This window comes from Pelecanus crispus, chromosome 7 (genome assembly GCF_030463565.1).
Source record: "Pelecanus crispus isolate bPelCri1 chromosome 7, bPelCri1.pri, whole genome shotgun sequence".
Classification (NCBI taxonomy): Eukaryota; Metazoa; Chordata; class Aves; order Pelecaniformes; family Pelecanidae; genus Pelecanus; species Pelecanus crispus.
Window position 1 is genome coordinate 96238 of NC_134649.1, and position 26580 is coordinate 122817.

General features: G+C 42.3%; 1 protein-coding gene across 1 annotated transcript in view; it reads right to left on the bottom strand.

The window, feature by feature from the left end:
- Positions 1-26580, bottom strand: part of IQGAP1 (IQ motif containing GTPase activating protein 1) — a 75965-nt gene that overhangs the window by 37721 nt on the left and 11664 nt on the right. The window contains exons 3-10 of the mRNA XM_075713600.1: positions 10222-10378; positions 9774-9851; positions 7969-8045; positions 6141-6208; positions 5095-5208; positions 4508-4686; positions 3739-3829; positions 3098-3261 (exon numbers count right to left, since the gene is read on the bottom strand). Coding sequence (XP_075569715.1) covers positions 3098-3261; positions 3739-3829; positions 4508-4686; positions 5095-5208; positions 6141-6208; positions 7969-8045; positions 9774-9851; positions 10222-10378 — 928 coding nt within the window. The remainder of the gene's footprint in view (positions 1-3097; positions 3262-3738; positions 3830-4507; positions 4687-5094; positions 5209-6140; positions 6209-7968; positions 8046-9773; positions 9852-10221; positions 10379-26580) is intronic.

A 26580-nucleotide genomic window follows, 5' to 3' on the forward strand; every position in this document is an offset into this window, starting at 1 on the left:
TAGTAAAGAGGCAAGGAAGGTATTCAATATCACAGCCTTTGTGTTCCCTGTCATCTGCTCCCCTGCCCCATTCACCAGCAGCCCCAAATTTTCCCTAGTCTTCCTTTTGCTGCTGATATATCTATGTCTAAGTCATTCTTGTTGCCCTTCACATTCCCTGTCAGATTCACATCCAATTGGGCCCAGGCTTTCTTAACCCCACCCTACACGCTCAGATCCCTCTATATTCCTCCTGAGTCACCTGACCCTGCTTCCATCCACCTCTTGTACGCTTCCTTTTTCCGTTTCAGCTTTGTGGGAAGTTCTTTGGTTCATCCATGAAGGCCTCCTGCCACTTTTGCCTGACTTTCTGCTCATCAGGATAGGCCATTCTCAAGCTTGGAGGAGGTGACCCTTGAAAAGTCAACGAGCTCTCCTGGACCTCTCTTCCAGAATCCCATCCGCGGGATTTTGCCAAACAGATCCGCAAACAGGTCTTCGGGCTCTCTTGAAGGCCAGGGCTGTGATCCCACTTTTCACCTAGGTCCCTTCTCTCAGGATCCTCAACTCTATCATCACACTGTCTCATAGTCACTGTACCCAAGGCTGCCCCTGACCTTCCCATCTCCAACCACTTCTTCCTTGTCTGCATTAGGTCCAGCAAAGGACCTTCCCTCATCAACTCCTTAGTGACGTATGCCAAGAAGTTATCTAGTTAAAGCTGTCCCTGCTCACTGCAGGGGGGTTGGGCTAGATGACCTCTAAAGGTCCCTTCCAACCCAAAGCATTCTATGATTCTATGATCACCAGCACACTTCAGAAGTGTCCTGGATTGCTTGTGTCCTGCTGCGTAGCCCTTACAGTAGATGAGGCAGTTCGAGTACCCCGGGAGGACTGAGGCCTGTGAACACAAGGCACCTTCCACTTTTCTGAAGAAGGCCTCATCTACTACTTCTGCCTGACTAGGCAGTCTGCAGCAGACACCCACCACAGTGTTGCACACACTGGTCTGCCTGCTAATTCTGACCCATAAGCTCTCAACTGGTTCATCATACATCTCATTGCAGAGCACCGAGCATTCCAGCTGCTCTCTCAGACAAAGGGCTACTTCCCCTCATCGCCACCCCGGCCTGTCCTTCCTAACAGGCCTGTACCCAACCCACGGCAGCACTCCAGTTCCGGCAGCTGTCCCACCATATCTCTGTGATCCCAGTGATACCACAGTTCTGCCACTGCACACAGACCTCTAATCATGCCTCCTGTTCATTCCCCGCGCTGCATGCATTAGCGTACATACACTTCAGAGCCACCCGGACTTCTCAGGAAAAGGCTAAGAGATTCCCTTGTAACACTGCTCTCTGTACATATGCTAGAGGTAGGCCCCCTTCAGCCCTATCTTGTTGATTTCAGGGTGTCTCTCATCCACATCGCTCCATACCCTTCGCTTGCCAACCCAGCCGACCATTTCCTCACTTGGGAGACACGATCACCCTGCCCTGTTGATTCCTATGAAAGATTAGACCAGATACCTCCAACAATGTGGGAACAAACATGGTATGGGGTTTGATCACCACCTTCATTCTGTAGCGTACTGTGTAAGAAAGGTCAGGCCAGAAGCTTGACGCTCGCTGACCTAACAGAAAACCAAAAGGGCAGTTTTGTGAGCAGAGAGTAAATGGCATTCTGAAGCTTGCTTCAGGTTTGTCAGTACTGAGAACACACTCTGATTTGTTCTTGTGCCTTTAACTGCTGTCATTAAATATGCTGAACAATGCAAGGCTCAGCTAAGCAGTGGCTTGCAACAGTGAATTACGTATGATTACTTGGTGCCTGACACTGGGTGTCTGTTTCCCACCTGCCAGCTCCAGCAATTTAAGACTTCTACTATCAATGAGGTTTGCTCCAGTACCTGATGATTTAACAGTGGTAAGACTTAAAAGCCTTAATGCACGGCTACCCTCTCCAAAAATAAACAGAAATTCAAACTTGACATTTATTCAGGACCTCAATTTAAACTGCCAGGCCTTACTACAGATTCAGTGCTCTGATTGCTTGTCATATACTACTTCTACTCCAAACTGTGTTTTAAAGGCCCGAAGAACAAATATGTTTCTTCAGCCTGTTACTGTAATTATGCAGTCTGAACTTTTCTAGGTCTTTCTGCACTCCCTACAGTGCAAAAGACATCTCACCGCCTCCTCCTCGACAGGTCTTCCAGCAGGCACTGCTGGGTCACGTCACTGCATTTTCTGCTTATGACATACAAGCAGCTATGCATCCACCACAGTGCCCAAGATCTAGTTTGTTGTAACTGTATAACTGACTTGTCTGCATTGGTCCTGGATCCAAATGCATCCAATATCTTACTTGCCTACCTTGCTGCAGCTTTTAAAAAAGATCATTCATTAAAGAGATGCAATAGTAACAACCATCTTCGTATCAGCATATTTTTCCCTTATTAACATACATGACATTGTGATAATTGAGACATTGTTGGTTTTAAAAACTATTCTGCACATTTTATAAGCAGCCTGCACATAAAATCCACTGAAGAGCTGGCTTGAAATGAGAAACTAAGGTTAACCTTAGCTATAGAATCATAGAATCATTTAGGTTGGAAAAGACCCTTAAGATCATCAAGTTCAACCGTAAACCTAACACTGCCAAGTCCACCACTAAACCATGTCCCTAAGCGCCAGGTCTACAAATGGCGTATGGTGGGATTCTCCACAGTGAAAGTGGTATATACTTACCTGATAGGTATTTATAAAACAGAAATATCCACATTATATGGGCACTGACAATAGTAAAGTGAGAGGGAAGATGCACCTATACTATAACGGTTCTATATGCACATATGAGTTAGTATTTTAAGGTTTGGTGAAAGTATTTTAATTACATATACATACAAACAAGCACTATACTGGCCTTTCATATGCAGAGATGAAAACTAAATGATAAATATGCTTACTGTATGCTTCTGTCTCAGTGTTAACCTTTTCAAACCAACACTAAACTGTAATGCGGGTATATAGCAAGCGATTAGCATGCAGTGGTACAATGAAAGGCGGGGCAGGGGGAAAACCTCATGATTCGGGTAATCTAGACTTATCCATACCTCCCGTTTCTGTTGTCTATCACTCAGAAACTGTTTGAAATACCAGTCACAATTTTCTCGCAGCAATCCGTGGAGTCCCAAGGATGGTGTTGCCAAAGCTTCATACAGCGCTAATGCGTCTCCTCGTTCCAAAGCCAAGTCAATCTTTGATATGGCTGCATGTGCTAGGAACAGTAAAGCAGAGTTTTGAGAGAAACATTAAATGAGGAAGTCCCATGGTTTATATAACCTACTACTCAGAAAGAAATATTCTTAGACCTGATGGACAGCAAGTTAGGTATGTAATCCAAGTGGAAGACTTCCAAAGTCAATTGCAAAGTAGTACTCGAAAAAGGGGCTGAAGGTTAGAAATAGCACGCATTACTTGAGATGAAGAATTGGGGCGGGGGGGGGGGGGGGGGGGAGCAACGTGGACAATCCATTTTCTAAAGGAAGGACAACAGAAGCCAAAATGAATTCAGCTTACGACTATGTACTAATAATGAGAGAGTGTGTACGTGTGGGGAACCACCACCAAAAAAACCCACAAAACCGGGGAGCTGCCTTCCACTTTTGTTAGTATTACAGAAAGCAAGAAGGACCACAGGTATCGTTTTGAAGTACTCTTTTAATTAAGACTATTACTTTAGCACGATACCTACTGTTCACTTTATTGATGTTTCCCTGAATCTCAGCTTGAGTCAGAAGTTCTTCATACACATCTCTCTCTCTTTCTGAATTTTCTGAGGCAATCTGAAAATGAAATAAAAACTAATCAGTGTTTCTACAGTTTCCTTTACCCTCATAGATCTTCTCATTGAAGAGGTCAGGGAGGATAACTGTGTATCTATATAGAGCTGTGACAGGCCATAGGTCAGCTACCTCCACACATGCAAAAAGAAGCCCTAGAAGTAAATACATATAAAGTAAGTACACACACACTCATATACAGCCAGCCTAGAAACACCTTCTTTCAATGTAATGGCTCTGTATGAATACACAGTAGAGCTCCAGAACATAGAAAGCAGTACACAAAAGCTAGGTATTTGATATACAGAGTTCTAAAACAACACTGACCCCTTCTGAGAGCATCGGTCAGATTTACTCGTCATTTCATTGTTAGGAAAACGTATCTATATTGTATGAAACCAGAGGAATAGCATTCCCAACGTATAAAGGCCGACATGAATCCTGTATCTATGCAGCCCACGCTTCAGACAGCTAAACAGAGTAACACAGCTAACTGCTGCCTGTCTTCTACAATAGGAAGACAGGTTACTGGGGAACGTATTAGAATACCACCAGGAGTAAATCCATCTAACACTATACATACAGGACCGTAACGCACATTCTGTGAATTCCCCACAGTTTACACTGCAATACAAATTGCGATGCATGCAAACAGATGCTTTGAAAGGGGAATTGATCTACCCTATTTTTAGCATTCGCCATCTTGTCTTGCTTTGCTCTGTAGAGTGTGTCTTGGTAAGTGGATTCCAGCTGATCATCAAGGTTTATTAGCATGGCATTAGGGTTCTTCATTGCCATAAGTGTCCCAGCTGGAACCTGATGGTCGATTGCTTCATTAATGGCAATGACAGCAGCATGTACTGAAAAACAATTCACAGTCTGACAGTTAGTCCCAAACACAAAACAGCTCTGTGAAAACTCGAGAACTTAACTGGAAAGACCAGAAGAATTATCTGGAAATTAACTAGAAAGCAAAAGAATTATCAAAGTAGCTCTCATTCCATCATGGCTTTGTGTTGTTGACAAAAAATGGCAGCCAACTTCCTAGTACAATATTCTAGCTAGTCAAATCATCATATTCCAAAAAGAAAAAAAAAAAAAATACACAAGAGAAAGACGACAACCCTCTTCCCAGTATTCCAAAAGGCCTATCAAAAAGGACTGTACTGTCTTACAACAGCAGGCATTAAAACCAACACTTTAAAAAAAAAAAAAATCTAATCTGCCAGTTTGAATAATCAGTAAAACGAAACTCTTTTTTTCCTTACATGCTGCTTCATCCACAGAAAGTTCATTTGCAAGAATTCCTCCAATCTTGCTGAAGGCAGGCATCTGAATACCATACTTTTCCAGTTCAAGCCTCATATTACTGATTTCCTCCTCTGAAACATACATAAAAACAGTGTTATGCAGGCTTAAACACATTAGGAATCAGCACTGCTATACCAATTGCTGCTACAAAAAAAAAATTTAGGATAACTACAATATATCACAACTACTCTTTAAATAATACTTTGAATAAAACTCAGTAAGTGAAACAAAATAAATGAAAACTGATACACATTTTGCACACTTTCCTAAAAATCTACATTTCTCCCAGAAACTCATATGGGAATATTCTGTAGTCTTTCACTAGAAAACACCACACGACCCTCATGAGGAGCTGGAACCAGACTCCATCATTCTGAGGTTCTTCGACTACAGCTGCCAACAGGCCAGGAAAATGCACAGGCAGTATTTTAGCATTCTTTTTTCCCTGCAGAGAGACTATGGTGAGAAAAGCGAATGGAGCATATAGAGACAGGCTGTTGCTAAATACCATACAACTCAAAAAGAGAGTTGATAGTTTAGCATTTTATAGGTACAATCAACAACTGTTTTGCAGGAAAACAAAGCTTATACATGCGTCTCCTGCAGCAGATCAGCTGCCAAACTCTTCTTCAGCTGATGGCACCTCTACTTTAAACCATCAAGAGAGGTCAGAACCATTTACCTAGTTCCACGTTGAAACCTCTGCCAAGGGGACGGAGGCAAGGTTTAAGCATCTTATAACAGTGGCAAAAAAAAAAAAGGAGCTGTTATTTGTGAAAGTAAAGATTAGCAAACCAATGACTATTTAACAGCCTGGCTCAGAAGCACTCAAATCAAACCTTTTTCTTAAATTACTACAACTCCTCACAGCCATTAATTTTGAATTTAATTTGCATTTAGGATATCAACAGTAATAATCCTTTAATTGATCTATACAATGTGTAGTAAAGTATGAGATAAAGGCAGCACACATCAGCACCTTTTTTTTTTTTTTTTTTTTTACCTGTGAAGTCCACCTTCCCATATAAATCCTGAATCTGGGGGGCAAGACCCAGTTTGAACAGGTACAGGCTAGAAAAGAAAATAAGCAAGTAATTAGAAGTAGTAATTTTTCCTTGTGGTTCTGACAATGACAGAGATATTTTTAGGAGATACAGATTCAAGGAGCCACTCAGGTAAGCCAATGTAATAGCTCATAATCACCAAGAGGGCGAGCTGATTCTTTCTCTTCCCCCCTCAGCTGCACATAAGTGGTCCACCACTCTGAAGTCTTCATAGAATCACAGAACGGTTGAGGCTAGAAGGGATCTCTCGAGTTAGCTCATCTTGTCCGACCCGCTTGCTCAAGCAGGGCCCCCTAGAGCTGGTTGCCCAGGATCATGTCCGGATGGCTTTTGAATATCTCCAAGGGTGGAGACTGCACAACTTCTCTGGGCAACTCGTGCCACTCCTCGGTCACCCCCACAGTAAATAAAAGTGTTTCCTGATGTTCAGAGGGACCCTCCTGTGGTTCAGTTTGTGCCAGTTGCCTCTTGCCCTGTCACGGGGCACCACTGAAAAGAGCCTGGCTTCATTTTCTTGGCACCCTCCCTGCAGACAGCTGCGCGCGTTGCTGAGATTCCCCCAGAGCCTTCTCTTTGCTAGGCGGAACGGTCGCAGCTCTCTCAGCCTTTCCTCGTAGGCGAAGTGTTCTAGTCCATTAATGATCTTGGCGACCCTTCCTTCAAGTCTCTCCAGTATGTCCGCGTCTCTCTCGCGCTGGGGAGCCCTGTACTGTAGTGCTGTGTACCGTACTACTGTGTACTCCCTGGTGCCAAGTAGGGGGGAAGTATTCACTGAGCTGATTTGACTTACTAAAATGATGTTAATGTATTCACTTGGAGCCTGAGAAGAAATGGAACTGCCACAAAGCAGGGATGAATCCATACATCTAAGGACAAATGGGACTGGGGAAAGAGAAACAACTCATCTCCTTTTTGCCTGTTGTGCCAGCTCAGCACAGATCATGGAAATGTACCCTCTATTAAAATATCGATTTATGCAGGAACATTAAAAATAAACTATTAATAAAGTAAATATCCATTCCTCTGGTAAACTCAGTTTTAATGTGATTGGAAAATAGAGGGCAAGCAATTCCACCTTTTTCACATGACCTCAACAAGTCAAATCTAAATCTCCAATCTTTATAAATCTAAGTAGATTCTTTTTTACAAAACGGAACACAAACACCAGGCAGGAACATTTCTGACCTATGGACTGTCAACAAAACTGAATTCTAGATTTTTTTTTCTTAACTGGAATATACTTCGGCACTAAGCCTGAAAAAAGAACAAGTTTTTATAAAAACATCCTTTTCCATATTTATATTTACATGTCAGAATTCCTCTTCTTTCCTTGATAAGTAAAATTATTTACATGACAAAATCTTAAGGAGGCTGCCTTTGCAGAGAAATTGGCTACAGAATATTTCGGCCAAAAAGGTTAACAATTGGAAAAAAACGTAGTAGTACAGAAAAGGTATAAAGATTATAACTTCTACAGCCTTAACTACTGGGACTGTTTGCATCTGTTAATGTTGCTCCCTGAATTAATTTTCTTTTCCTAATGTATGATCTAGAAAGAGTACACCAACAGCAAACTCCAATTTTCTTGGGAAGCTTGGTAATTGTCCACAATGCAGACTATTGTGGTGGGGCACGGGGTGGGAACGAAGATTGTTCGGCTAGAAAATTTGTCTTCACCCAGCTTTCGGTTCAGCTCTTTCCCCTCGCGCTTTTCAGCTTTGCAGAAATATTTCAGAAGCAATTAGATTTCTGGCTAGCACGCCTTACCTGAGCGCATGAATACAATAGATACAGCGCGGCATGTTCTTGCGGTCATAGATATCCGTAGTTTCTGGGTAGAATATCTAAAAATAAAACAAAGTTAGCAGTCTGAATTATACTCACTCTATATAGCCAAATCACATAACTGTCATAAGCCAAATTCTTCTGCAGTACACTAATGAAATAGCCCACAGAACAAAACTCTTTGAGCTTGTCTGCCCTGGCCCAACATTTCTCCTACTCGAAGCACCAATCCTTCCTTTTGTTTCTGCCACAAAAACTACGGGTCCCCTTTTCCTGCCCACATTCTACACACATGGATGAGTACACCCTTTCTTTTGCGTGCCCACCAAGATACTGGATCATGAGGTATTAGCGAGGACTTTGGTGAAAGCCAAAAGCTGAAAAAAATACTTACAACAGAAGACAGAAGAGAGGATTTTGTTTGGATTAAATGAGGTTGAGAAGCAAGAGAAGAGAGAGCGACAAAGGGAAACCGAGACCAGCACTGAGGTGCTCTGCATACTACATTTTCAGTTAGCTGGACCCAAAAGCTTTCAGACAGGCTCAGGTGCAAAGCTCTTCAAAGTTTAACACAAGGGCCTCATACCGGAAGTGGCAGTTTATTCAGAAGCGCTGACAAGGTACATTACTTTCTAGTTATTGGAAGGTTCCTTGCTGTTGCCTATGAGCACAAAATAGCATTGCTCTTTCTGTAAAGGCAAGAACAACTGAAGGACCCTCACAATTCCACAGCATCAGTTCCCTAGCTCTTCCGCATGGGAAAATATACTTAAAGTACCAGTATCTCTTTGTCAATGTACTGGACCCCAGCTCGGTTTCTTTAACATCTCCTCACACATCTATTTTCCCCCCAAAACCCACTTAACACCTGAAAATCTTGCCTCATACCTGGCACTTCACTTCTCTCTGCCTAGCTCCCTCCTCGTTTATTTTCACCTAACAAACCTTAACAGCATATGTCAGTATTTCCTAATCCCAATTTTGTTCCTGTAAGATCATCGTAAGTCCTGGCAAGGCTCAACTAATAAATCTCAGTAAGTTATTTGAAAAACTTTGCCAAAAATAAAGTGATCAATTTGCAAGCACGTGTGCAAACAAAACACACATCAGATTAAACTACCCAATGCTGACTTTGGTGAGACTAAGCATAACATGGCTCAAAAAAAAAAAACCCCAACCAAACCACCCACATTAAAAAAAATTTACTTACTATCCATGCATGCAACTTGACTATCAGCACAACACTACCACAGTTCCATATATTTTTCAGGCAACAGTGTTTATTAGCTCAGAGGCGTTTATCTGGCCATTCCCCTAGTGAAGCCAATAATTTATATTTGGTTAAGCTACACCAGGAACATTTCTACTTGATGTGAAAATTTTGTAGGGAAATCTGAAGAAATGGAGAACATAGTATCTTCTGTTGCGCTGCTGCTTTTAGTACAGATTTCTAAAAAAACTTCCACAATCAAACTGTAGCTCAGATGTTGCTCAAAAGAATGCACGGCAAGAACAGTGTAATGCGGATGTTATGCAAGATAGTTAGTGATTGTTGATCTTAAGGATATGGTACAGAAGGAGGAATTATTTTGCTCCTAATACATACACATAGCAGACCAAAATTTCCAGCAAGTTTTAGGAGAGAATTTCTATAGGGATACAAATCTAGAAAATGGAGAATTAACTAGATGAAGTCTGCTGACTTTCGTACAACAGCAAATGCTTTCACAGAATGTAAAGCTTTTCTGAGATTATTGATTCAGCTGCACATACAACACAGGAATTACCTTGGGGAGACCAATCTCAGCCATGGCATTCAGCCACTGGATTACATTATCTGTGTGCCGGAAGTGGAGACCAGTTGCCTGAAATAAAAATAGGCAGGAACAAGGGGGAGGGCAGTAAGAAACAAAATATCACAGATGCCAAGAACAGCAGGGAGGTTCATTAAAAAGGATAGTGAAAACAGTGCTCTTGCAGAAACAAAGTCAGAAGTCTTCTATATACGATTACATTAACTGCTTATGACAAGTTCTTTCACATGAGTGCAAGCTCCGATATAAAGCTGAGAGTCCACCTCCCCTCACTTACCGATGTTCCAGAGTGAAGGTGGAGTTTCTCAGGTAATACTGATAGAAACTAACTTTCTGCTTATTTGCTCACAGTACCTCCATGTGCACATTTTCCTATTTTAGATGTCTACCTAAAGCAGTATCTATGGCCAAAAGCTCTCACCTTATATCTAGTCTGTTCCCTATCGTAGATTTTCTTCACAGAAACCACTTTAGGGGAGAAGAAGTTTCCAAGTTTGGCCAGGTAGACTCCATTTCTTAATCCTTCCTCCAGCTCTGTTGTGGGAGGCAGCTCCTCATTCAGACAGGCCTCCATCCATCTGGAAGTGCAAGAACAGAGTTGGTCACATCAGTATATTTCCAATTTATGAACACAACCCCATGCTAAACAAGTTTCACGCTGCTACTGCTGTCATACTCTAGCATACTATTTACTTAGCATTAGGAGTTGAAAGTGGGTATAGCACTACCACACAATCTGTGTCATTAAAATGCTAGCCAGTAACACTTCAGACAAAATATTAAGGAGTAATACGGAGTCCAGTAGCCAGAGTTTCACAGGTAATTAAGATACCATCTCACCATGCTGTTTCTCCTTCAGCCTATGTTTTAGCTGGTACTGGTCTAGACATAGTGGCCAACCTGTCCTTAATTCTTCCTCTTGAGTACAGGCTTATCTCCCGAGCACTTCTTTACTCTACTTTCATTAAGCATCCACTAGTTGTTTCATGACTTTGTACCACTTACTCAAGCTCTTTTAGCTGATCTCGTAGAGAGGCCCTACAATGCTGTCATCAAGTCTACCTTCCTGACCTATATATTTTTTCCCACCCATTTCAAAAACAGGGGAAAAAACAAAAACCGGAACAGGCATTCCTCTCCTCATAACAACTGATTTTCCCTTATCTTGTTTCCTTCCATCTCATTTAACTGTGTCACAGATCCTCATGACAAAAACAAAGATTATAACCGCAAATAATTTGAAGTCACTGTTCTCAAAACAGAGATGCACCTTGATATTTCTTCTGTACAGAGCTACCAGAGGCTGTATACTGCAAGCTCAGCTACACCGTTTCTTCCGAAGACGATGAGCTCCCTGGCTGTTCTGTTCTCTGAAAAAAAGAGCTGCACAGCCATGGGCCACTTTCTAAAGCGCTTTCCTTAGATCACGCCTCACTCGCGCCTAAACTCTAAAGCTCTCACAGGATGGACGAGCCTTGGATCAATAAAGATCACAGAAAAGTGGCTTTCAAGACAATAATGGCCCAGAATAGCAGTAGCCCATATTATAAAACAGAGCTGACAGTGTAACATAAGCAAGGTTAATAATTGGGCTCACGGGGATGATAAGTCCACGTTACTGGGAATGATCTTAAAGACAGGAAAGTAGACGATCCTGCTTGAACCCAATGAACAGAATTTTAATATTCTAAATACTATTTCAGATGCATACATAACTGTAAACTATTTAGCTCCATATTACTGCAGGCAAAATAACAGGAAAACACCGTACTGGATGCAAGCGATAACAGATTAAATGAGTAACTGTAGTAAATTAACAGAATTTCACGGAACTCAGTCCTGTAAAACACACCTGGGAAGACTATGTGGCTCTGTTGACCAACTAAATCTGCAGACATTTCACATCTGTGAGGTGTGAGGCTTCATGCCTCATAACATTCTGATTAAAAATCAAGGACTGTACATACATACAAAAAATAGCTCGTATATACTAAGAATTAACAGACGTCTCCAAGCAGTGTTTTCATGGTGATTCATTGAACGGTGCTGCTTCTAACACATTTTGGCATAGACGCTACTATGCCCCCCTCCTTCAGTTTTCCTCGAAGTAAACATGAAAATTGAGGCTGACAAAATTAGAGAATTAGAGGATGTCATGGTTTAACCCGAGCAGTCGACTGAGCACCACACAGCTGCTTGCTCACTCCCCCGCCCCGCAACGGGATGGGGGAGAGAATCAGAAGAGTAAAAGTGATAAAACTTGTGGATGGAGATAAGAACAGTTTAATAATTGAAATAAAATAAAATAGTAGTAATAATAATAATAATAATATACAGTGCAAGTGATGCACAATGTAATTGCTCACCACCCACCGACCGATGCCCAGCCGGTCGCCGAGCAGCAGCCCCCCTGCCAGCTTTGCCCTAGTTTATATACCAAGCATGACATCATATGGTATAAATATCCCTTTGGTCAGTTTGGGTCAGCTGTCCCAGCTGTGCCCCCTCCCAGCTTCTTGTGCATCTCCAGCCTTCTCAGTCGGTAGAGCATGAGAAGCTAACAAGTCCTTCATTTAGTGTAGGCACTACTTAGCAACAACTAAAACATCAGTGTGTTATCAACACGTTTCTCATGCTAAATCCAAAGCACAGCACTATAAGAGCTACTAGGAAGGAAATTAACTCTATCCCAGCCAAAACCAGGACAGAGGACACCACCATTATTAGCATAACTGTAACCTTAGCACACAGGTAGTCACAGCTTAAGTAAGAACAGGACTGTTTAAATAACCTAGGCTTTAGATATGGTTAAGTATTAAATCATTGATCTAGCTTATCTACAGACTGAGGATTGTATCCTAAAAGACACCTGTGACGCTGAAAAATGTGTATTGAGTACAGCAGACATAATGAATTCAAAGTTTAAAGCTGTAAGACCTAATGTTATTGTGGGGTGTACATAAAGGGGAACAGTAAAGTTAGGCACTACCATTCTTTTGTATACGACACTGATGAGACTAACCTTGTCACTGTGGCCTGAATTTTTTTCAAACTGGAGAGCAGGAATAAGATAGGAAAGAAGCTTTTGATTAGCTAAGGTAATACTTCACAGTGAGAAGCCTGAACAATGTTGTGCATTCAGTTTGTTAAAATAAAGTCTGAGAAGCAGCTTGGTGCTCTGACAGTCCTTTGGTAGCAGACTGAAATCAGATGACTGAAATTGTAGTCACTGACATCAGCCTGCTCCACCTTTTCTAATAAACAGCACCAAATCTAAGGCAGGAGCATATGAACTGCACATGAATCAGCTTCTGAACCACCACTTTTCAGCCCAGCATGCAAGGCTCAATGGAAAGAGCTACAAATTATTTAACCTGCGATGTCTGAGAAGATGACAGAATAAGTGACTGTTCTTTCTGACCTTAATGAGAAAATAATACGTGACGATTTCTTTACATTAATTTAGAAAAGAAGTATTATAAACACAAAATTTTAATTTGCATTTTAGGGACATTTTTGCACAGTTTACTCTTGATCTCAAATACAGAGCACTGTAGCAGTACACAACAGAGATGACATGCATCGAAATTCACCATGGCCAGTTTTTCAACTCTCCTGAGGAGGCAGTAAACTGCATTTCTAATTACAAAAGACAGGTAGCTGTTAGTGAAAATGAAAAATCTCACAGGCTGCAATATTTTAACAGTCAAAGGAAAGATAACTTGGACTACTGCAGACGTGCAGTCTTAGACAGTCGTCTTAATTGTCTTGCCTGTATTCAGTTTCAACTCTCTCCAGGGTTTACTTTTTTTTACCTACCACAGAGCTAGTCCATTACTCTACCACAGCTCCTCCATTTTCATATCTGTTAGCATAAACAGAATGCTTGCTAAAACATACATTTCAGATCGATGTACATCTTCACTACTCAAACTCAAGGGGAATGCCAGTCAAGTTCTCGTGTCTGAATCTACTACTTCTCCATCTCTCTCTGCTTGAAATGTGAGTATACAATGAGGTCTCACAGTACATAAAGTGGCCATCTGCCTTTTAAGATAAACAAGCCAGTGTTCTTAAAACAACAAAAAAAGGCATAACACTAGTGCTTTGTTCTTTGCTCTAAGGTACAATTCAAACATATCTATTTAGCTCAGCTGCCACCAAGCCTCAGATGGCCTTTTCTATTAAGACAAGTTAAAATCAGCTGTAGCGATTCTGATGCCCACACCCAAGAGCATCTAAAAACTGACCATAGAGCAAATACCGCATAGAGTCCTCAAATTGTTAATTCATCCCTCTTGCACTTCTGTGAGTTTTTTTTAAAGATCCAATCCCTGATGCTGTTTTCCCATTTGTGGATTCTGGAGCAGACAGTTCTGCTTACAGCCTCACTGTTGAAAGAATACTCATGATTCAACAGAGGTTTTACAAACAGCTTGATTTCACCGCTGTTTCTTTGGTTGTTCAGATTGTTTTCAGTAACTGCATTCCTCTCCGGATAACACAGAAAAATCTGAAGTTATTTCAAAAGAAAAAACTCACTAACATTCCATAGCTGCTCATCATGAAGTACCTACAATCAGCCACTATTACAGCCCCCAAATCTCAGTTCTACTGATTCTTCCATCTGAATGCAAACAACTACTCAATTTTAAGACCCATCCCCTTTGCCCAGGAAAGCCTTTTCCTCACACTTGGCTTCTCTACAGCTCCAAGCAGCAGAGGTGACACCTTCAAAAAGCTAACACAAGCAAGAAAAAGGTGCCAGGAAGCTTTTCAATGAGGTTGCTGAAGTAACCAATCATAGAAACAGGTCAGCAAACAGGTGTCTCCAACAGACACAGCGGTGGAGATTTGATTCAAGAGAGCCTGGAAAGAGGGACATGAGAAAAGGGGAACTACACTTTTCTCTGGAACTAGTGCTCACCAAAAAACAACCAAAAAAACCCAAAACAACCAACCACCAAAAACAAGCAAGAAATAGTTTTATGTTCCTGCTGACAGCCCTCCCACAACAGGGAGTGGTTTTCTGCAGGAAACGGGCAACATACCAGATTCTTTCAGCTTCTCCTGGCTTCTCGTTGTCCAGCCATCTCGCCCACTTCTAGTCTTTCCCAACCCCCAAGACTAGAATAAATTTCCTAATTAATGTCTCGCAGAACTCTTCATAAAATGTACAACATGACAATTGCAGCCTCCGCTCTGAATGTCCAGATTACAGAGGCTCTGTGTGCAGAAACTCTCAATTGACAAACAAGTAGCCGGTTGGAATGGCTGGGACGAACTTTACACAAAATTGACTGGGCCCTAGCAGTACTGAAGAAAGCGTGACTTGAAATGGGACACCGAAACATTACAGAAAAATGCGCTCCCCCCACCGCTCTAGAGTGGATACTCTACAGAAATCAAGAAGTATCCTTTCATATATTGGAGAAGCACCTAAAACAGTATTTGGAAAGGTATATAAAAATGACATTTCCAAGCCTCAAGTCTCACACACTCTTTGTGGATTCTACTCACTTTCTTAAAAAGCTGTGAGAAGTCAGAGGACTGATTTATGTGCCCTTTGATAGCACCTGACTAACTGGAAATGATAATTAGTCTCACTGCCTGGTTTATTCACAGAATCACAGAACAGCCCAAGTTGGAAGGGACCTCAAAAAAATCATCCGGTCCAACCTCCCGTGGGAAGGGGAGCCTAGATGAAATTATCTAGCACCCTGTCCAGTCGTGTCTTGAAAACCTCCAGCGATGGGGACTCTACCGCATCCTTGCAGAGGTTGTTACAGCGGTTGAGATTGTTCTCACTGCAAAAAATTTCTTTCTTGATACAAGATGAAACCTCTCCTGGTGCAGCTTGCACCCATTGCCCCTCATTCTCTCCATGTGGCTCTCTGTGAAGAGAGAGCCTCTGTCCTCTTTGTAGCCACCCTTTGAGTACTGGAAACTGTGATGAGGTCCCCCCTGAGCCTTCTCTTCTCCAAGGTCAAAAGACCTAACTCCCTCAGTGTTTCATTCATAGGGCAGGCTCTCCAGCAGTTTGATCATCTCTGTGGCCCTCCTTTAGACCCTCTATTCACGTATGAGAAAGTCACCAGTTAGCCACCAAACACCAGATGATGCGCAGCCATATTCTCTCCCATCTTGACTTTGAGCTCCTTGCCATCTAACTCGGGAAAACAATAGGAAGACTGTTTATGCAAAGCCTGTAAGGTACAGAAAACAAATACAACCCGAAGGACATGTTAAGGGAGTAAGGAACTCAGTCAAAGTACAAGTTACGGAAAGCAAACCAGTTCAACAAGTTTTGACAGGAGTTCAGTATTCAATATGAACAGCTTACAAATTTTATGCGGTAAAGGGATGGGAGCGCAGAAGGCATCAACTCAGGACATATACAAGTCATAGATGGCAGGGGCTACATGTCAGAAGAGTTCCAAATAAGATATAAATCAAAATACCCCATACTAGAGAAGCTTCCGCAAGGCAAAGGAAGTTCAGTCCCCTCTAGTCCAAGTGAAAACAGTATTAATTACCTCAGAAAGTCTCATGGACCTTACATTTAGTACTTCAGGTATAGTGCATTTAAACGGTAAGTAACAATTTTGAAGTGGAAAAAGTGTATATAGAAAGTTGCTAATTTAGGCCTAGTTTAGCCTGGAAAGCATTAGCTTTCCCGCAAGCATCTCAACAGTCTCCTATAGCAAGACACTCAGTACCACACTTTCTATTGTGACATAAATACAGCATTTTGTGACTTAGACTGTCGTATTCCCTCAGGTTAATTTTATAAATAGGAATGCAAACACTGTCCTAAAGGACAGCGGTGGCTGGTTGCCATAGCTTCTTGAACAGAAGGTTCTCAAAGAAGCCTCTACTGCAAATGAAGAATTGTGGATTGTCAACAGTTAAACTGGGAGCACTTCAAATCCCAAATGATACACCATTACACTGTGGAGTGTAGCCTGAGCCCAAGAAAAGGGAGGCTTGCAACCCAAAGCGGGATGGTGAGCCCAGAAAAGCAACAAGGCGTAGTGTTTACCAGGTAGAAAAGGTTTCTGGGAACACCTGGCCAACTTCTGTACATGAGCTACAAAAAGAAACTAGTTCTTCTGCAAACTACTATCTTCCTGGATTTTGCTGCTTTCCTCTCAAAAACACCTCAGTTCTTCTTGAACTTTAAGTTTGAGAAAAATGCAGATAGCAACTGAATGAGGGACAGAGAAAACATGACATAAGTTTAAAATTTCTGGACCATTATCCAAAGGATACTGTAAAGCAAGTCAAACACTATCATTCAGACCATGCTCTCCCCCTATCCCACATGGCTGCATTTCCTGTGCCGCTTCAACCCAACCTTCACAGAATCTCCGAGGCTGGAAGGGACCTCTTGAGATCTAGTCCAACTCTTCCCCACCCCCCCAAGCAACCCTCTTCCCCATTCCTTCCAAGTGGGCCAAGAACTTTCTTTAATGTCACTTGCATGCCTTAGATCATTACAACCAAAGACTCCTTCCTGAGAGGACACAGCGCCACTCAAACCCTGGAAGAGTCCAAATGCTAGCAACAGGGTTCATAATACCCTCCCAAGAACCTTACTGGGGCAACAAAAAACCCCACCCACTTTGTTCAACCTAGGAAGACCTAAAATGAAAGCAGAAGGGCCATGCAACCAAGTCATTTCATGCCTTACCAAAGGACATGAAATTGGTACTATAGCCTTAACTGGTTTAGCGGTGGACTTGGTAATGTTAGGTTAATGGTTGGACTGGATGATCTTAAAGGTCTTTTCCAACCTAAACAATTCTATGATTCTATGACATAAAGGCAGTGAGTTCTGTTTAAGCATCTCCATAAAGTAAGATAAATAGCCCATAATTAGAACATAAGCTGTCTCAATGTACTCATACCTGTTTCAACAGGTTCCTAAGTGGGTGTTAATATAACTACAAAACTAGGGCAATTTACATACAATAACGCTCCCCTAACGTTCCCCCTTGGTGTGGCATTGCTTAACCATTTGCTAGGCCAGAGGACAAAGCGATGTTTTCAGAAAGCATTACGCAGTACCTTTTACATTTAAAAGCTCACATACTAGTATTAAAATTAACACCTGTCATCCTTAAAAGGCAGAAATAAATGCAGAATTTCCAGACGAACAACAGGAAAGCCTTTCCCAAGTCTCACGGGGTGGGAGGGGTCGGGGGGAACCTGGCTGATGGGCAGCAACCTCTCCTTCCTTTAGACTTTAGAGCAATAAGCCATCAATAAGCTTTCCACAGAAACCTTGAATTCTTTTTTGCTACTTTGGCAGTTTCCACTATGCTCCCTCCCTTTCACCAGCACAAAAAAAAGATAATTTTTAACCCAGAATTAAGTCTCCCATCAAACTGCATCACATGACTGCACAGGTAATGTTGGACTCTCCAATTTTACTGAAGCTACCTCAAATTAAAGTAGTAATTGCACTTTTCTAATCAGTCAGTCCTACTACTATGAAATGCAGATCCCCCTCCTAGAAAAAGATCCTTGAATATCTACGTGCAGCTACTACCATCAGCTGCAATCTAGAGCCAGGCCTTCCTTGAAAAGGCAGGACAATAAAAACGTAAGATCAGGTATTGTCATCGGCCAGTCTTTCAAGTAATGCTGTCTTCAAACTTTTAAAGGAAACATTGCTCCAGTAGCAAGGATTGGAAAAAATTAACATCAGTCACCTCAACCTCCAACTTGTTTACAATGCCCCAATACAGCTTTATCAAGGGTTGTGACAAAGTTACACAAAGGTGTCGTATTTTTCAACAGTATCATGGGCCAATTTTAACCAGAACTGGAGTTTAGACACAGCAGAAACTTAACATTGATCACACGGCACACATTTTGCTCTTACACTTGCCAAAATGCCAAAGTCAGGCTAACCCTGAGACAAGGGAAAAAATCAGGAAAAGTAGGAAAAAGTCACTCTCTTCCTCTCAGACTGCTTATAGAGAAGCCTGAGGAAGAACAACTAGCAACCCATCCCTCCAGAAACTGTTGCAATAATACCCAATTTAATAAACAAAAATAGTAAAGCAGACAAAAAAGCTGGACAAAACCTGTAAGGAACACTGCTCATTTCATGACAGGACTACGATGCAGTACGTCACAAAAAGAAAACAGAACATGGCATAGAAAACACAGAAGGCATTAACAATAAAAAAAGTGATCTTTATCAACCAGTGAGGAAAGCTCACTTCTTAGTCATCACGAAGTAGCAGTAATTTCAAGGTAAAAGTAATTATTTGCAGAGGCCAGAAATAACTTTTTCTAACCTTCAGCTGGCCTAGAATTTCAAGACAATGGCTCTTCCTTTTGTACACAGACCTAGCCAGTGACGTTTTTCAACTCTGAGACCAGACAGCGGCCCAGCACACCATACCATCTGGGTCTGCAACCTGGTGGTCACTTCCACTGCGCTGCCCTCAAGAGCAACACTTCAATACTTCTAGCCATTAAGAACTCTAAGAAGATAAAGTACATAACACTAACGCATCATGCTAAAGGATAACCGATACCACTCATATCAGAGTCTGGTACCAATGCTAAGTGTTGGTTGACGCTCAGTTGTACGCAGGATCACATCACATTCTGCTTATTGCACATGTCACCGATTTCATTAGCAGGAAAGCTGCAAACAGAACCTCAATGCAAACTTCTAAGCCTCTAGTTTGGGAGCACTAGCCACAGAGTTCTTGATCACGGGTCAGAATCATGGGAGTCTTCTCTTTGTAAGCATGTCGGTGCTACAGCACTCCTTGCTTGCTTCTAGCGGTCCCCTACCAACTATGTTTCAGAAGGGTGTAGTCTCCTTCAAGAAGGCTGAATATGCTTTATTTCCTCCTGAAGGAGGTCTAGGGGTGGACTGGAGGGGCACAGAGCTCGATTCTCTTTCCAGGTGCATATAATATTATCCTCCAGTCTTCGTAACGCTGTCTGTACACTATACCAATACATTTTAGTTAGCAAAATAAGCCCGCCTAAACCTGTGCTCTGCTAACACAGTTAGACTGTCTTACACATCTCCTTGTCATAACCATGAAACAGGCAGACTATTTGCCCAATATCAAGTTCCTCAAACACATCTTCAAGATGTGATCTCCCTGTGCATGCTCACACTGTGGGTACAAATTATTGAAAAGAGGTGACCTGTTTGCACTTTCAAAGTAGTCCTATGGGTGTTCACCCATTGCCTATTGCTATATCCATATACAGACAAAAAGTGCATCATACACTCTTAATTTCTTCAAATTTCACAATACCCAGAATTAAATGGAAGAGAAAAGGTGCAATTTGAATGGATGTACTGAAAATGCCATGAAGAACTTGAGAGTTCTTTCCAGTTGCTCCCCCTTCTGAGTGTTCACCCCCTAACATTTAAAATGTAGGCAACTCCAAGCAGCACTGTTCAGCCTACACAAGGATCTGGAGAGGTACCTGGGTAGTTTAGAAGAGTGACTGAAGAGCTGCTCAACCATTAACTACGGTTGGAACTTGGAAGCTATGCAAAAGCTACGTGTAGCGCTTGGTGAAACTGCTGACAAAGCTTCTGAGATCTTTCTCAAAACCACCAAAGTCATCTGTACTCTTAGAAGGTATTCACAGCCCAATGAATACTGGCACTCTTGTAGAAGGTTCTTAGGAGTCCAATACTGAGTGCAACAAACACCTGTGTGTCAACATAAACAGTATAGGTGCCCTCTGCTACGAAAACAAAGAGGCAAGAGATCACACTGGAGTCCTTCAGCCTGTTGAAGATAAAGCATTCATGGTGTCCAAGACTACATGAACTTATTTATAAATCCCGAATGCGTATCGCTCAAGAAAGAGTAACTAACAGTACTTCATGCTAAAAAACACAGCTCAGAAAAAAAAAAAAAATTCTAAGTTATGACAGCCTTACAACTCATCCCACTGTCAAAGTGACATCCTGTTGACCTCAGAGAGAGGCTCCTACTCCAAATGAGCCCAGCACTCAGTCAGCTAAGGGACTGCCAACATATTCCCTAAGGAAGTAACTATTGATTTTAAGTAGAGGCAAGTCGCTAGGAAGGGCATGGAACCGTGATACACCAACACCAGGATCCTTTCACCTAATGCTGCACATCACGCTGGTATTTTACATTTAGCTCTTGCGAGAGCATGACTTCAAGTGACGGTTAAATAAGCTAATCCCAGAACAATAAGGCTGAGATCACTGGGGATATTGTTACCTCACAGGGAACTTACACAGTTCTTTAAACACAGTCATCTATAGAAAGACTGCAAAGTCCATCCCTCAAACTATTACAGTACACCATGCCTTAAAATAAACCCCTGTATTTTCAAGCTCTGCACTGGACCTACAGCACTGCCTTCTCCCACCTCATTTATCAGAATAAGAAATCTTTTTGCTTACCACTCTTGAAGGAAAAGGTTCCTGCAAGAGTTTATCGCTTACCTCTCCAAACTAGCTAGTAAAGATTACCAAAGTTTAACTTCATCCAAACAGTACAGCTACCACCATGTAACAAATAGGCTTACTGTTGGCTCCCTGCTCTTCTCTCGCACCGAAATACACCAGACAGGCAGCCAAAACTAGCAAAGCAGTCAGGCGGCATGTCCAAGCCACCTTAGTACAACTTAACACTGGCCTGCCCATGGAGAATTTCAGGGGGATATCTCCTTAGTCACACCGCATTCCCAAGTACACAACAGAAGTTACAAAACAGAGGTGAAAGCATACCAAATTCCAGAAAGGGGCGGGGACAAATACCTGTAGAAAATTCAAGCCTCCCAAACTGCTGCAGGATCACCTGCATTTCCCCTAGGCAACTGCTCTCTGCTTACTTCTGTTCTCTTTGTATTTTTTGATAGTATCTGCCTGCACTTTATGACTATCCAGTCTAGCAATCTGGTGAGCACAGTTGCTGACAATGCCTTCCCGCTACCTCAACCATATTGAATCCGGGAAGCTATCTCCAAGGAAGGCACAGATGACAACAGCAGCCTCTATGCCTGTTCATCATGTCAGATCAAGAGTTCCTGCCCCACATAGCCCAATGCCCTGTCTCTGACAAAGGCCGGTAAGAGGGATGCAAATAAACATAGCCTTTTATTAAATTAGTTAATTGATTGCTGTATTAAATATGCTGTATCTATTCATACTTACCTAAATTATTGTACATAGCATATGTTTAATTGATGAAACTTTTCAACAGAAGTTTATGAATGTCACATTTGTGAGTTTATCTGGTGTGCAAAAATGTATTTGGGAATTGCAGAACTATTAAAATGCGTAAAAATGGGCTTTAGATTTGCTTTCACTAGTTGTGACACACACAGAAAGTACATAGGACTTAAGAAATACATTTTGCTTTAACATTCAGGCAAAAGTACTATTAACTATAATTAATAAATATATTGGTTTTAGTCACCCTAAATCAGACTTTTAACTGTATTCACATAACCAGAGACATCTACAGATATCTAGCAAACCCTTCAGAAGCACTTACGAACACCAATTTCTACCTCCTGCAGTGAAATCAATGAAGATCAGCTGTTAACCTGCAAGAACATTTCTTAAGTAACTTTAGACCTTTTTAGATCTTTGAAGCTGTTGCTCTGTGTCAGCTTTTTTTTTTTTTTTTTTTTTTTTCAAACTGAAGAATCCGCAGTCTGCTCCTGGACTTAACTAAAATAAGCTTTCTTGTGTTTTTTCCCCACGTCTCCCTACCATTTACCCGAGACCGAACAAAACTTTCCAAACTAAGATAGTATTCTATATACTGCAATAAATTACAAAACAGAAGGTAGTTTTGAAAAGGTCTTTAAAAATGTCTTCTGTAAACATACTAATTTCTTTCTTTTGACCATTAGTCACATAGTCTTAGACCTCACCCAGAAACTGACAGCCAGCACACAGGATGCAAAGCTTGAAGTTGCAACCTCACTTGAAGTACACTGCAGTAATTCAGAAGAGGAACAGCAGAGTTCCTGCGTTGCTCCAGACACAGACAACACACAACAAACAGAATCCAACTTTGCTTCTCCATTTTGCCTTTAGCGTTCCATACCAAGGCGAGATAACCCCTGCGTATCCAAGGAGGGCATCGCTGCATAAGCACACCACATATCAAGAATACATGCAAACAATTTATTTAGCTTTGAGAAAGATTGTCTTAATCAGTACAGGTGTGCTTAGTACAAACCTTAATCTTCCCTCCAGCCAGGAAAAACCTAAGTATCCTCACATGACATGCTTATGTCTTATGTATTGGATTTGCATCTCAAGCTTTTGGGAGCCGGGGAGCTACAGGGGTGGCTTCTGTGAGAAGATGCCAGAAGCTTCCCTGTCCGATAGAGCCAATGCCAGCCGGCTCCAACAGGGACCTGCCACTGGCCAAGGCTGAGCCCATCAGCGATGGTGGTAGCACCTCTGGGGTAACATATTTAAGAACGGGGGAAAAAACTGCTGCGCAACAGCAGCCGGGAGAGAGGAGCAAGAGTAGGTGACAGACATAGCTCTGCAGACACGACGGTCAGTGAAGAAGGAGGGAGAGAAGGTGCTCCACGCCTCGGAGCAGAGATTCCCCCACAGCCCGTGGTGAAGACCATGGTGAGGCAGGCTGTCCCCCTGCAGCCCATGGAGGTTAATGGTGGAGCAGATATCCACCTGCAGCCCGTGGAGGACCCCATGCCTAGGCAGCTCGACGTGCCCGAAGGAAACTGTGGCCCCATGGGGACCTTGCACTGAAGCAGGCTACTGGCAGGACCCGCGGCCCCATAGAGAGGAGCCCATGCTGGAGCAGGTTTTCTGGCAGGACCTGCGGCTCTGCAGGGGATCCGTGCTGGAGCAGTCTGTTCCTGAAGGACTGCACCCTGTGGGAAGAACCCATGCTGCAGCAGTTCGTGAAGAACTGCAGCCCATGGAAAGGACCCACGCTGCAGAAGTTCGTGAAGAACTGTCTCCTGTGGGAGGGACCCCACACTGGAGCAGAACAAGAGCGTGAGGAGGAAGGAGCTGCAGAGACAATGCATGATGAACTGACCGCTACCCCCATTCCCCATCCCCCTGCGCCGCTCGGGGGAGGAGATAGAGAACTTGGGAGTGAAGCTGAGCCCAGGGAAGAAGGGAAGGATGAAGGGAAGGTGATTTAAGATTTAGTTTTTATTTCTTATTATCCTACTCTGATCTGATTGGGAATAAGTTAAATTAATTTTCCTAAGTCCGTTTTGCCCGTGACTGTAACCGCTGAGTGGTCTCTCCCCGTCCTTATCCCAACCCACGAGTCTTTCATCTTATTGTCTCTTCCCCCGCCCAGTTGAGGAGAGGGAGTGAGAGAGCAGCTTGGTGGGCACCTGGCAGCCAGCCCAGGCCAACCCACCACAACAGGAAAAGAATCCTCTCTGAAACCCCTCCCATCCACCAGACATAAACTGGTCCTCCAGAGCAGCCAGACAAGGAGATTATTATTTACTGCGTACCATAGAAACCCCAATTACGCACAAGCCATTCATTGTGCTTCAGCATGTTATTGTCCAAGCCAGTCCTTGCCCCAGACAGCCCACAACGTGCCATAAAACGTGCAACACAACAAAAAACCAAAGGTGAGTGCTGGACAAAGAAAGCACACTCCAAAAAGAAAAAAAAAAAAAAAACCACAAAACAAACAACAACAAAAAACCCCACAAACCCCTACCTTGGCACTCTCAAATCCAGTAAAGAATGGTGGACGCTGCATTAAATAGAGGAAAAGGCAGAAGCTTTACACCAGCTAGGGGTAGAAGAAATCATCTTCAGGAGAGACCTTATTTGAGGAAGATATGGAACAGGAATTGATCAAAGCTACTATCCTTGGCCAAGTGAAAGTAGTGATCAGCAAGCGAAAAAATTATTACTCATGACAAAGCTAAATAACATGCACTGAAAACAAAAACAAGCTTGAATTTGATCTAATGGATAAAGGAGACTAGAGAGGGGAAACCGAAGAGAGACAGCCACGTGACCAGAGTAACAAGCTAGCAGGAAGCAAGAACAGGCATAACTGTCTAGGCACAGATGATAAATTTAAAAGTGCATGGAGAAAAGAGTGGCAATATCAGGGTAATCTCTTTGTCCGACTACAGCAACAGACTCCAGCTGCTTCCCTTGCATTCTGGAGGCCCATGTGTCTCAGCAAGCAGATTCAGCCCAGTTGCCTGACAGAGAATGTCCCCACCCTCCATCCCAAGGAAAAAAAAAAAAAATATTATTTTTGCCAGGTCAGCAAACTGGCTATTAGAGAATATTTAATCGCTCTTAACCAGTACCAATATAAATAGAGTATTTGCAAGAGCAGGAGTCTCAACTAGACAAAGACAATAAGAGTTTTTCCTGTTTCATCTTCCAGCTGTTGTTTCTTATTGGAAAACGCACATAAATTTTAATCCACCAGAATGATCCACCTAGATATTGGCTGACCTCTCACTACCTGGAGCCTCAAAAAATTAACATTGGATACCTTTATGGTCTAACTCCGTCAAATGTCATAACAAAGTTGTCTAGTCTGGGTTAAAAAAAAAAAAAAAAAAGCTGTCACAGCATGTATTGCTGATGTACAGGCTTGTTTAATACTTTTAAAAGAGTGCCTGGGGAAAGACTGAAAAAGTTTCTCTCTTCTCCTTTCAGTAGTTTGGAGGGCAAATGAAAGGTAAAATAACAGTTTTGCCCACAAGAAAATAAATGGAAAATTTGCACCTGAGCTATTGAAGCCAAAATGAAAAAGAGGCTGCAGCAGCAAACACCAAAAAATTTCATATGCTTCAGGTTTTGGCAGTCAATTAGCTAGTTTCACAATTCCTGGATATCTACATTTTGAAAAACAAGGACCCGTAACATAACATATCTGTCCCTGTGTTGAAAAGGACTTTTATTTGAGCGGACAGTAGTTTGTTTCAAAGGATTTCTGACATACAGTAAATGATATCATCTTCCTCAAGCAATAGAGGTTGCGGTAACATCTTATTCATGCAGCTGCTGTAACAGGAAAATTTGGCAAGAATCTGGCAGATGGTAGAAAAACTTCAAGGAGAAGAGGGCAGAACCCTCTGTCAAACCGAGTTTCAGTGATCGCAGTATAATCGCCAGTCAGAAGCTGGAAACGGGCCAGTGAACACTGCTAACCAGCCATTCAATTCATACTACAAAAATGACAAATTACATCACATGAAGACTTTCAGAATACCAAGCATTCCACTCAGAACAACAAAATCTCAAAAAAGAAAAACCATCTCCCTTTCCCTAACTCCCCACCAGGTCTGCTCACCCTCGGGGTCAATATTTGCGTAACATATCATTAGCTTTCCTCCATCTTGTCTAGTATCCTGCACTGACACATAGAATTTCAAACATTACCATCTTTTGCCTGACAACTCATCCTACAGAAATAAGGCTCAGAAAAGCGGACTGAGGGACACCAGCACATTCCAGACAGCAGGTGTTGAAGCTAAAGGCAGGCGCCAACAATACTTATTTAGAATTCCACTCTTCAAAGAATATATTGAAATCCACGGCAGGGGAGGAGGCAAGTTGACTTCCACAGTGGTGTAACAATCACCATCCTGGGAAACAAGATCACCATCAAGAGATACAGTGTTCAAGATCAGCCCCTTAAAGTCTTCCAAGGCAGGTAAATCTGAAATCACACCTGTAAACACACAGGGCTTTGCTCCAATCATTATGACATATTAAGTCAGGTACCTTTACAACTATTAAAGTTACTCC